Source organism: Pseudorca crassidens, chromosome 5 (assembly GCF_039906515.1).
Source record: "Pseudorca crassidens isolate mPseCra1 chromosome 5, mPseCra1.hap1, whole genome shotgun sequence".
Taxonomy (NCBI): Eukaryota; Metazoa; Chordata; class Mammalia; order Artiodactyla; family Delphinidae; genus Pseudorca; species Pseudorca crassidens.
Genome location: NC_090300.1, coordinates 103,961,757 through 103,974,914, shown reverse-complemented (window position 1 = coordinate 103,974,914; position 13,158 = coordinate 103,961,757). Strand labels below are relative to the sequence as shown.

Here is a 13,158-nt window from a genome sequence, read left to right as displayed (position 1 = left end):
TTTGTAAGAGAATTATGTACCTTAAGATAACTATTCACTTAGCAAATTTTTAAAAAAGAATTATGTTATCAGCTTAAATTGACTGAAAAGTTGGATACCCAATGTCTCCATTTCATTTCCAGTGTTCACCGAATGTTTTGTACGAAGCAAAAACAGAACTCAACCTAGGGGCAGAAAATATCAACTCCAAACAGGAAAAATTGTCTGTACACTAAAGTTTCCTGAAACATAAGATTTCTACTTAGCTCTAAGGAAAAAAAAAAAAGTCAAAATCCGGCTGTAAGTACTTAGCTTCCAACTTTTATCAAAGTGAGTCACAATACCCAGACACACAGAAAAGTAATTAATACCTCACTGTAAATTCAGTGTCAGAAGTTAAAGGACCACATTTAAAAATCTCACCCATATAATAAAAATTGCAGGACAAAGGAAGATAGGAAATTGTTTATTGAACACCTACTATGTGCCAAACATACACATACCTCTGTTACCTACTTATTCCTCAAAACCACCAGATGAGATATTTAGTGTCTTTTTGAAGGTGAGGAAGCTGAACAATAGAGCAGCGTTAACTGGCCTAAGGCTACACAATAAGGCGGAATATATTTCCATACTCCATTTTTTCAAGGACATTGGTAAGTAAGTTCTTTTGGATACGCAACTATAGGTTTTTTTTGTTTTTGCGTTTTGTTAGTTTTCATCTTTCAACAAGAGTCACTAGCCCAGAACATTTTTTTTTCCATTGTAAAAATAACAGAACCGCATTTGAAAATTTGGAAAATAAAATAAAATGCATCCCATGATCATGCAAATACAATCTTTCCCCCATTATTACTTTTATATAATTCCTTCTAGTCTCTTTTTTCACCCTGCTAATCCACTTAATAGGCCGAAATTGATAAGCCAAAGAACAGGTAGGGTAGTAAATATAACACTAGGTAGCTGGAGGGGGTAAAGAATCTCATACTCCTGGCTAACAAAGGAGGTAAGTCATTTACTATTACTATAATACCCCAGAGCAATTTAAGAGGGTGGCTAACTTTAAGCATTGGGACTACAGATTCCTGACCACCTGCCGATCTGATTCTGGGGACTGTACTCTAATCGCAGGGGATTATGCCTCGTGGAAATCTCTTCAGGAGATCAGACACCTCAGAAACCAGGTTCAGGCAGACTTCCTTTGCCGAATAATGCCTGTGAGTTTATCTCCTCTCCTTGCCCGCACGAACGGTTTTGCTTCTCCAGGACTCCGGGGTCTGAGGCCTAACAGCCTGTTAAAGGGTGGATGCGATGGGCAGCCAGGCAATTCTGGCGTACTTCTCGCCCTAGAGCTCATAGTCGGGTTCCGCAGTTGTCGCCACCGCGCTGCGCCCATGCTCGACGTCGACGCAGACTCCTCAGCGCTCTGGGCGCCACAAAGTGCGCCGCTCCCTCTGAGCCGACTTTCCCGAGAGGGCGGAGAGACCGTGCGGCGAGAAAGGCCCGAAGCCAACGCGGACGCCGAACACTTCCCAGCAGGCTGTGCGCAAGCCTACAACTCCCATTATGCTCCACCGGGGAACAGCGCGGCTCCTCGCTGGGAGGCGGCACTTCACCCCTTCAACCTCGCTTACACTTCTTCAATACTCCTCGCTATGCCTCTGGCATTTGGGGGAGCTCTTCAATCCCTTAACGGGAGCACGGCGGCTGACGCGCTGAGACCTGAGGAGGCGTGGCTCCGCACCGGAAAAACCTCCGGTTGCCCGGGGAACGCGACGCACCACGGCGCCTGACCCGCCGCTGATGCTTGGGCTGAGCCAGAGGCTACCCCTTCACCCAACTTGCGGAGGCGGCTTTGCTCAGGCCCAGGAATCCTTCCTGTGGAGGCCTAGAGAGGAAGGCTGAGGGACGCCCGCACCATATTCCCATTGCAGAGAGGGATACGAGCGAGTGCGTCCATTCCTGTTCTTCAGCAGCTCCCGGGCCCGCAGGACTAATCTCAAAGACCAGGTATCTCCCCAACCCCAATTTTTGTATCCAGCGCCACCACCCCCCAGTCCCCTCCGCCACCAATTTTAGAATTGCTCTTCCTCATGTTTTTCACTCCGTGTGCTGGTTTCTAATGTGTGAGAACTAGAAAAGAAGAAGTGGGCTATGGACCCCAGAAAACTCATGGAACTGCCTTGGGTGAATTTTTGTTTGATTGGATGGTTTTAACACTACCCGATTTGGGCCTCTTTTTTTGCTGTGTGGGAAGTATAATTGAAATTTCATCATCAAAAACTGAAAGCTGAATAAAAATATTTATTGGGGGTAGTGAGAGTGTGCTATAATTCACTCTAGAAACATTTTTAAAGTTACAAAATACCTTTCATGGTGTTTTCTTTGCTCGACCACTCTCTCTGTGTAGCCTACCTTCCAAGCTCGTACCTATGGGTAACATCCTAATTCTTCAGGACTTTTCTGGCAACAAGTTAAAAAAAAAAAACTTTAGAAAGCAGATTCTGGGACTTCCCTTGTGGTCCAGTGGTTAAGACTCCTCGCTTCCACTGCAGGGGGCCCGGTTCAATCCCTTGCTGGGGAACTAAGATTCCCTCGTGACGCCTGGAGGGGCCAAAAAAAGAAAGAAAGAAAAGAAAAGAAAGCCGTTCCTCAGATAACAGCCAAGAGAATTTGATTGGCTGGTTTGCAGAGAGAGGAAAACAGTAAAATAAGAAACTGGAAAGGTAGATTGGAGTCAGATTGTGAACAACTTTAAAAGCTATGCATGGAAGTTTAGACTTTATTCTAAAATCCTGAAGTTCTCAATAGTGACTGTACATCAGAAACACTGTGTAGCTTTTTAAAATACAGATGCCCTGATTCCATCTTCAGAAATACTAATCCAGCTAGCTGATTCCAGTGTGCAGCCAGGGTCGAGAATCATGGCTATAGGAGTAGGTTGCTACAGAAAACTTTCACTGTATCTCCTCCTGTGCACTTAGGACATGGTTAATGAATGTCCAGTGACTTAAGTTATCTTGTTTCCTTATTTCATGCAAGCAAAAAGTAAATTTATAAAGATGTATAATTACTAAGAAATAGAAGCATATATAAGGCTCTATGATAGTTGTTTATAAAGCAACTTCAATAAATGTAATTATATCTCTTAGAACAACTGACTTTTTTTATTTTATTATTTTTTTTAACATCTTTATTGGAGTATAATTGCATTACAGTGTTGTTAGTTTCTGCTTTATAACAAAGTGAATCAGTTATGCATATACATATGTTCCCATCTCTCTTCCCTCTTACGTCTCCCTCCCTCCCACCCTCCCTATCCCACCCCTCTGGGGCTGATCCCCCTGTGCTATGCTAGCTATCTATTTTACGTTTGGTAGTGTATATATGTCCATGCCATTTCTCTTTTAAATTGCATATCCCACAGTATTTCAATAACAAGCATCAGGTGTTTGATAATCCATGAAAAAGGGGACAGAAAATCACAATCCGATGTTCTATGAAAAAACGAATATTCACGTATCAAGCTTTTGACAATCAATGCTTTACTGTAGATGCCCAGAGGGGGATGATATGAGAAGTGGTCATATTTTTTAAAATCTATTCAAAATTGTATGGGAATTGGAAAACAGGATATAAACCTATATCAATACGCTTAGTACAATTAATAACAAAGTGAGTAATAGCAAATTTGCCTTGAATTAAAATGGTCTGTGTGAATTGTTTCATGATATCCGAAGGCTAACTTAAAGTAGATTCTACAGATGTCTATCCCTAAGCTGAGATTTAAAGGAATGGGTTGAGTGAGATTTGAATCTCCAACACAAGGAGAGAAGTCGATTCAAGCGGCACAAATGGAGTACCTGAAGTCAAACCCATCCCTTGGGTAAGACAACTGTGGCCCCATGTTTGGGTGGGGCGCTTTACCTTCTCTTTTCTGCACATCATTGGAATTCAGTTTTGAAATTTCTGTCCATAATGATCTCTGAAGGGGCCTAAGCAAAACTAATGATGCAGCCACCTTTCAGATGCAGTTGTCTTGGAAGCTTCTTATTTTTTAAGTTGCTGAATCCTCATCCTTCAAGGTATGGTCTTGCCTTTTTGGTGTGGAATAAAAAAAATACTGAAGGAGCTGTAAGATGACAAGCTTCTGGAACCTTAGATGGAGATGAGAATAAATCTATTAAATGAAACTGATATTTAGAGGGTTTTTTGTTTTGTTTTGTTTTGTTTTTTAAGAGAACTTTGAAAATGGTGGTTTGGAGAGTAATAGGAAATGTTTGGAATACAGGTGTATTGTAGTTATTGCTGTAGCAGTCCCTGCAGCAGTTGAGGGCTGGCAAAAGTGGTATCTCTCTTCTCCCACCACATAATAATGTTTTGGGAGGTGGGGGTGGTGATGGACCCAAAGGAAGAACCTTTGGAAAGTTTCATTTGGAGACCTGAAGTCTAAATCTAACAGTACCTTAGAAGGGTATGAATAGCCATAAAGTTATCACATAGCCAGCAACGCATCATCAGCAGTTTTATCTGACTTCAAAATGCTTGTGTTTGGATTACTGATGGAGTTTTTTTGAAAGTTTGCATTGGAAGGATTTTTTTTTCCAAAGAAAGAATTGATAAACAAATGAACACGTCAGGGACAAGTTAACAAAGAAACTTTTATGGTATTTGAGAAAATGAGATGAAAATGTAAGATTGGTATTTACATTCATATTCTTTACTAGTACACTAGTTAAAATTCTTTTAAAATGATACTTAACAGGATAGTTCATGTAAGTTATAGTTTCAAAGGAACAGGTATTTATTAAGGTTCAAATTGTGTGTGTGTTTTATACACAACCTTCTTCCCAAATGGATTTGTGGTGACTTACAAAGATATACGTAAGGACTAAGGAAAAATTAAGATAAATATATCAGTTAGGATTTTTTGTTTCTTTGGATAGAAGACATAACCTAAACTGGATATAATCAAACAAAGAAACAAAAATGGTGAATTCAATGTTTATTACTTTGTATTATTGCAAACTACAAGGGGGCTGGCTTTAGAAAAAGATTTGACCAGTGGCTCAAATGATGTAGCCAAAATCTCAGTTATTCTCTGTTATTCTGGTCTGCCTTCTACTTTCTAAGCTTCAGCATCAGGCTCACATGAACGCCATTGCCCATCATTGTTCCAGATTTCCAGAAAAGGCTGCAAATATTCTCAAGTATCACAGATGGCAGACTCCACATGATTCTGAGTTTAACCACATTTTCTTCTTAAGTATTATATGTTACGATGAGAAATGTCCAGTTACTTCAAGGGCATTATTGTGTGTTGCCAGGTGTTATTATCCGCCAATCTGCATTTCAGTTAAGACTCCTTTCTGGTAATCAGCTTAAACTCTGTTTACTAAATGCAAAGCTACATTGACATGGTTTTCACAATATCACTGTGTCTTTAAATTCTGAAATTTGGGATACATATGCTCATATTTTCTATTCTTAAGGTGCCTGTGGGTAATATATCTTTTTTTTTTTCCCCCTGACTTGCAGCTGGTTTGTAAATACTTGACTCACATTATGGGATTGCTAGACAGACTTTCAGGCTTGCTTGGCCTGAGGAAGAAGGAGGTTCATGTTTTGTGCCTTGGGCTGGATAACAGTGGCAAAACAACAATCATTAATAAACTTAAACCTTCAAACGTAAGTATATTTATTAGATACTTTGTGTATTTTCTTTTTTTTAAAGGACTGTTTTTATTTTTTTATTTTTTATAATCCATTATTTTTTTTTTATTGGAGTAAATTTGCTTTACAATGTTGTGTTAGTTTCTGCTGTACAATGAAGTGAATCAGCTATATGTATACCTATATCCCTCCCTCTTGAACCTCCCTCTCCTGCTTCTCCCACCATCTAGGTCATCACAGAGAACCAAGCTGAGCTCCCTGTGCTATACAGCAGGTTCCCACTAGCTATCTATTTTACACGTGGAAGTGTATTTATGTCAAACCTAATCTCCCAAAAGTCGTCCCACCCTCCCTTTCCCCCCATATCCACATGTCCATTCTCTACGTCTGCGTCTCTATTCCTGCCCTACAAATAGGTTCATCTATGCCATTTTTCGAGATTCCACATATATGCGTTAATACACAATATTTGTTTTTCTCTTTCTGGCTTACTTCACTCCGTATGACAGACTCTCGGTCCATCCATGTCACAAAGAACCCAATTTTGTTCCTTTTTATGGCTGAGTAATATTCCATTCAATATATGTACCACATCTTCTTTATCCATTCATCTCTCATTGGACACCTAGATTGTTTCCATGTCCTGGCTCTTGTAAATAGTGCTGCAGTGAATATTGGGGTGCATGTGTCCTTTTGAATTATGGTTTTCTCTGGGTATATGCCCAGTAGTGTGATTGCTGGATCATATGGTAGTTCTATTGTCAGTTTTTTAAGGAACCTCCATACTGTTCTCCATAGTGGCTGTATCAATTAACATTTCCACCCACAGTGCAAGAGGATTCCCTTTTCTCCACACCTTCTCCAGCATTTATTGTGTGTAGATTTTTTGAGGTTGGTCATTCTGACTGGTGTGAGGTGATACCTCATTGTAGTATTGATTTGCGTTTCTCTAGTAATTAGTGATGTTGAGCATATTTTCATGTGCCTCTTGGCCATCTGTATGTCTTCTTTGGTGAAGTATCCATTTAGGTCTTCCACCCATTTTTTAATTGGGTTGTTGGTTTTTTTGATATTGAGCTGCATGAGCTGTTTATATATTTTGGAGATTAATCCTTTGTCCATTGTTTCCTTTGCAAATATTTTCTCCCATTCTGAGGGTTGTCTTACCATCTTGTTTATGGTTTCCTTTGCTGTGCATAAGCTTTTAAGTTTAATTAGGTCCCATTTGTTTATTTTTGTTTTTATTTTCATTACTCTAGGAGGTGGGTCAAAAAAGATCCTGCTGTGGTTTCTGTCAAAGAGTGTGTTTCCTGTGTTTTCCTCTGAGAGTTTTATAGTATCTGGTCTTACATTTAGGTCTTTAATCCATTTGGAGTTTATTTTTGTGTATAGTGTTAGGGAATGTTCTAATTTCATTCTTTTACATGTAGCTGTCCAGTTTTCCCAGCACCACTTATTGAAGAGGCTGTCTTTTCTTCATTGTATGTTCTTGCCTCCCTTGTCATAGTTTAGGTGACCATAGGTGCGTGGGTTATCTCTGGGCTTTCTATCCTGTACCATTGATCTATATTTCTGTTTTTGTGCCAGTACCATACTGTCTTGATTACTGTAGCTTTGTAGTATGGTTTGAAGTTGGGTAGCCTGATACCTCCATCTCCGTTTTTCTTTCTCAAGATTGCTTTGGCTATTCAGGGTCTTTTGCATTTCCATACGAATTGTAAAATTTTTGTTCTATTTCTGTGAAGAATGCCATTGGTAGTTTGATAGGGATTGCATTGAATCCGTAGATTGCTTTGGGTCGTATAGTCATTTTTGCAATAATGATTCTTCCAATCCAAGAACATGGTATATTTCTCCATCTGTTTATGTCATCTTTGATTTCTGTCATCAATGTTTTATAGTTTTCTAAGTACAAGTCTTTTGCCTCCTTAGGTAGTAGGTTTATTCCTAGGTATTTTATTCTTTTTGTTGCAATGTAAATGGGATTGTTTCCTTGATTTCTCTTTCTGATTTTTTGTTGTTGGTGTATAGGAATGCCAGAGATTTCTGTGCATTAATTTTGTATCCTGCAACCTTACCAAATTCATTGATTAGTTCTAGTAGTTTTCTGGTGGCATCTTTAGGATTTTCTATGTATACTATCATGTCATCTGCAAACAGTGACAGTTTTACTTCTTTTTTTCCAATTTGTGTTCGTTTTATTTCTTTTTCTTCTCTGATTGCTGTGGCTAGAAATTCCAAAACTGTGTTGAGTAAGAGTGGCGAGAGTGGTCATCCTTGTCATATTCCCGGTCTTAGTGGAAATGCTTTCAGTTTTTCACCATTGAGAATGATGTTTGCTGTGGGTTTCTCCTATATGGCCTTTATTACGTTGAGGTAGGTTCCCTCTGTGCCCATTTTCTGGAGGGTTTTTATCATAAATGGGTGTTGAATTTTGTCAAAAACTTTTTCTGCATCTATTGAGATGATCATATGGTCTTTATTCCTTAATTTGTTAATTTGGTGTATCACATTGATTGATTTGCATATATTGAAGAATCCTTGCGTTCCTGGGATAAATCCCACTTGATCATTATGTATGATCCTTTTAATGTGTTGTTGGATTCTGTTTGCTACTATTTTGTTGAGGATTTTTGCATCTATGTTCATTAGTGATACTGGTCTATTTTATTTTTTTTGTGATATCTTTGTCTGGTTTTGGTATCAGGGTGATGGTGGCTTTGCAGAACAAATTTGGGAGTGTTCCTCCCTCTGCAATTTTTTGGAAGATTTTGAGAAGGATTGGTGTTAGCTCTTCTCTAAATGTCTGATAGAATTTGCCTGTGAAGCCACCTGGTCCTGGACTTCTGTTTGTTGGAAGATTTTTAATTACAGTTTCAATTTCATTACTTGTGATAGGTCTGTTTATATTTTCTAATTCTTCCTGGTTCACTCTTGGAAAATTGTACCTTTCCAAGAATTTGTCCATTTCTTTGTGCTTGTCCATTTTATTGGCATATAGTTGTTTGTAGTAGTCTCTTATAATCCTTTGTATTTCTGCGGTGTCAGAAGTGATTTCTCCTTTTTCATTTCTAATTTTACTGATTTGTGTCCTCTTTTTTTCTTGATGAGTCTGGCTAAATGTTTATCAATTTTGTTTATCTTCTCGAAGAACCAACTTTTAGTTTTATTTATCTTTGCTATTGTTTTCTTCATTTCTATTTCATTTATTTCTGCTCTGATCTTTATGATTTCTTTCCTTCTACTGACTTTGGGTTTTCTTTGTTCTTCTTTCTCTAGTTGTTTTACGTGTAAGGTTAGATTGTTTTGAGACTTTTGTTTCCTGAGGTGAGATTGAATTGCTATAAACTTCCCTCTTAGAACTTCTTTTGCTGCATCCCATAGATTTTGGGTTACGGTGTTTTTGTTGTCATTTGTTTCTATTTTTTTTTTAATTTCTTCTTGATTTCTTCAGTGATCTCTTGATTATTTAGTAGTGTACTGTTTAGCCTCCATGTATTTGTATTTTTTGCAGTTTTTTTCCTGTAATTGATTTCCAGCCACATAGCATTGTGGTCAGAAAAGATGCTTGATACTATTTCAGTCTTCTTAAATTTACTGAGGCTTGATTTGTGACCCAAGATGTGAACTATCCTGGAGAATGTTCCATGTGCACTTGAGAAGAAAGTGTATTCTGCCACTTTCAGATGGAATGTCCTATAAATATCAATTAAATCTATCTGGTCTATTGTGTCATTTAAAGCTTGTGTTTCCTTATTTATCTTCTGTTTGGATGACCTGTCCACTGGTGTAAGTGGGGTGTTAAAGTCCCGTACTATTATTGTGTTACCGTCGATTTCCCCTTTTATGGTTGTTAGCGTTTGCCTTATGTATTGAGGTGCTCCTATGTTGGGTGTATAAATATTTATAATTGTTATATCTTCTTCTTGGATTGATCCCTTTATCATTATGTAGTGTCCTTCCTTATCTCTTGTAACAGTCTTTATTTAAAAGTCTATTTTATCTGATACGAGTATTGCTACTCCAGCTTTCTTTTGATTTCCATTTACATGGAATATCTTTTTCCATCCCTTCACTTTCAGTCTGTATGTGTCCCTAGGTCTGAAATGGGTCTCTTGTAGACAGCATGTTTATGGTCTACTTTGGTATCCATTCAACCAGTCTGTGTCTTTTAGTTGGAGCATTTAATCCATTTACATTCAAGGTTATTATCGACATCTGTGTTCCTACTACCATTTTCTTAATTGCTTTGGGTTTGTTTTTGTGGGTCTTTTTCTTCTCTTGTGTTTCTTGCCTAGAGAAGTTCCTTTAGCGTTTGCTGTAAAGCTGGTTTGGTGGTGCTGAATTCTGTTAGCTTTTGCCGTTGAATCTGAATGAAATCCTTGCTGGGTAGAGTAATCTTGGTTGTAGGTTTTTCTCTTTCATCCCTTTAAGTATATCCTGCCACTCCCTTCTGGCCTGCAGAGTTTCTGCTGAAATATTAGCTGATAACCTTATGGGGATTCCTTTGTATGTTATTTTTTGCTTTTCCCTTGCTGCTTTTAATATTTTTTCTTTGAATTTAGTTTTTGTTGGTTTGACTAATATGTGTCTTGGTGTGTTTCTCCTAGGGTTTATCCCGTATGGCACTCGCTGTGCTTCCTGGACTTGGGTGACTATTTCCTTCCCCATGTTAGGGTAGTTTTCCACTGTAATCTCTTCAAATATTTTCTCAGACCCTTTCTTTTTCTCTTCTTCTTCTGAGACTCCTATAATTTGAACGTTGGTGCATTTAGTGTTGTCCCAGAGGTCTCTAAGATTGTCTTCAATTCTTTTCTTTCTTTCTTCCTTATTCTGTTCCTTGGCAGTTATTTCCACCATTCTGTCTTCCAGCTCACTTATTTGTTCTTCTGCCTCAGTTATTCTGTTATTGATTCTTTCTAGTGTGTTTTTCATTTCAGTTATTGTGCTGTTCATCTCTGTTTCTTTGTTCTTTAGTTCTTCTAAATCTTTGTTAAACATTTCTGTATTTTCTCAATCTGTGTCTCCATTCTGTTTCTGAGATTCTGAATCACCTTTACTGTCATTACTCTGAATTATTTTTAGGTAGGTTGCCTATTTCCTCTTCATTTATTTGGGCTTGTAGATTTTTTACCTTGCTCCTTCATCTGAAACATATTTTTTTGTCTTCCTTTTTTTTTTTTTGATGGGTGGGATTGTGTTCCTGTTTTACTGGTTGTTTGGCCTGAGGCTTCCAGCACTGGAGTTTGTAGGCTGTTGGGTGGAGCTGGGTCTTGGTGCCGAGATGAGGACCTCTGGGAGACCTCACTCCAATGAATATTCCCTGGGGTCTGAGGTTCTCTGTTAGTCCAGTGATTCGGACTCAGAGCTCCCACTGCAGGAACTCTGGCCTGACCCCCATCTTGTGAACCAAGATCCCGCAAGATGTGTGGGGCAGCAAAAAAAAAAAGAAAGAAAGAAAAGGAGCAGAACGATAACAAAGAGTAAAAAATAAAATTAGATTAGAAAACTAACAGATTTGTTAGAAAGAATAAAAATATAGTTGAAACAACAATGGAAGGTAAAACAGAGCCACAATAGTAAGGAGAAAAAGAAAAAAAAAATCCGGAAAAAGCCTTGGCTGTGGGGGGTAGGGAGTAGGCAGGGGCTGGTTTCAGGTGGGGGCGGGGCCTATGCTTAGGACCAACAGAGCAGGAAAAGGCCCTGGAGGTGCTGGGTGGGTGGGGCGGTGAGTCTTAGGCTCAATGCAGCAGGAGGAGCCTCAGCAGGAGGGGCCCAGGCAGTGCCTCTGGCCTTGGAGGGTGGAGGACCTGATCCAGGACCCCAGCAGGCTCACTGGGCCCTAGTGGGCAGGGGAAGTGCTAAGCATATTCCCCCCAATCCTCTGATCCTGGAAGGACCCTCCCCATTGGCCTCTCTTCTTTTCCCCTCTCCCTCCCTCTTATGCCCCTGGGACCCACACAGCCAGAGGAGATCCCGGAAGGCAGAGGACCAGACCTGGAAGCCCAGCAGGCTTCCCGGGGCCAAGTGGGCGGGGGAAATGCCCACAGTGCCTTCCGTGATCCCCTGGCCCCAGATGGTCTGCCTCTCCTCCTCTTTCCCCCTCCTCCCTCCCTCCCATTCTCCTAGGACCCACAAGGCTGCAGGGGGCCCTGGAGATCAGAGCACCAGGCCTGGGAGCCCAGCAGGCTTCCCGGGGCCCAAGTGGGTTGTGCGGAAACGCTGGCTGCACGTCCCCTGATCCTCCGGCCCCAGAGGGCCCCTCCCTCCCGCCTCTCCTCTTCTCCCCTTGCCTCCCTCCTATGCTGCTAGGACCCACGCTGCCCGGAGGGGGCCTTGGAGCCCAGCAAGCTTTTTGCGGCCAAGTGGCCAGGGCAAAGACCTGTCGCACTTCCCTGATCCTCCAGTCTGGAAGGGCTCCTCCCACCCACCTCTCCTCTTCTTCCCCTCACCTCCCTCCTATGGCTCTAGGACCAACGGGGCCTTGGAGGGTGGAGGACCCTGCTGAGGAGCCCTGAGGGCTTCCCAGGGCCCGACTGGGCAAGGGAGACGCTAGGTGTGCTCTCCCTGATCCTCTGAGCCCCCCCCCCCCCGAAGCTCCCTCCAGGCATGGGAACCCCTCCCCTCTCCCACCCACCCCTCAGGTGCACCAGTCCTGTCTGGCCTCCACTTCTCCTCCCTGCTCAATCCCCCCTCATGCTACCCAGTTGCTTGGGGGTTCCTCCCATCTCCTAGGGCATTGAGGTCCCCCACCAGTGTCCAGCAGGCACCCTAGTTGTGGAGAAACGCGAACTCCGCGTCCTCTCCTGCCACCATCTTGACTCCACCCCCTGTATTTTCTGCTAAAGAAAGATAAGGCAGGATTATTTTGTTTGCCATTGTAACTTCATTATCATGTTATGAAATCTTGTCAAATTCGTTGTACCTTAAATTAATAAGTATCAGCCAGCCATAATTTGCAGTGTATTTTATGCAGGTAGGTAGGTAAATCTTTATTATTTAAACTGGAGTATTTTCCAAATGTCTTTGCTTCTCAGATGATCTTCACAAATTTGTGGAATTTACTTTCAGGTAGCATTGCCTTCTTTTTGGCTCTCTCTTTACAAGAAGAGCAAAGCAAAGGGAAAGATGAATCATTTTTATAGGTTCTAGGATAATTAGACAGTTTCCCAGGAGTGTGGTATGCATATCAGTAGTAGCAAGCAAGATGACTGAGTCATTTACATAGTAAGTAATGGAACATATTATTTTAATAACTGAAATATATATAAAGCTAGCACATCTACCACATAATGCATGAGTTACAGTTAGGTTCTGCTACATATAAAGAAAACCCACATAACAGTGGACTGCATAAGATACTTAGTTTTCTGTCATCTAAATAAGTCCAGAAGAGGTATTCCAAGGCTGGTGTGGCAGCTGCATGGTCCAGGCATCTTCCATCTTTCTGCTTTGATATCCTTAGTGCCTGGTTTTCTTCAAGATCCTCAGGATCTCCACATTGCC

The 13,158-nt window shown here is 40.7% G+C and overlaps 1 protein-coding gene across 3 annotated transcripts in view; it reads left to right on the top strand.

Moving 5' to 3' along the window:
• The first annotated feature begins 1,543 nt into the window (after nt 1-1,543).
• The window catches only part of ARL6 (ADP ribosylation factor like GTPase 6), a 50,510-nt gene continuing 38,895 nt past the window's right edge, over nt 1,544-13,158 (top strand). Inside the window, exons 1-3 of one of the 3 annotated variants that reach the window (XM_067739164.1) lie at nt 1,544-1,989; nt 3,735-3,865; nt 5,518-5,667. In XM_067739164.1, coding sequence (XP_067595265.1) covers nt 5,545-5,667 — 123 coding nt within the window. In that variant the 5' untranslated portion in view covers nt 1,544-1,989; nt 3,735-3,865; nt 5,518-5,544. Of the gene's footprint in view, nt 1,990-3,719; nt 3,866-5,517; nt 5,668-13,158 lie in introns of all 3 variants that reach the window. The other 2 variants (XM_067739163.1, XM_067739162.1) reach the window with 2 other exon arrangements.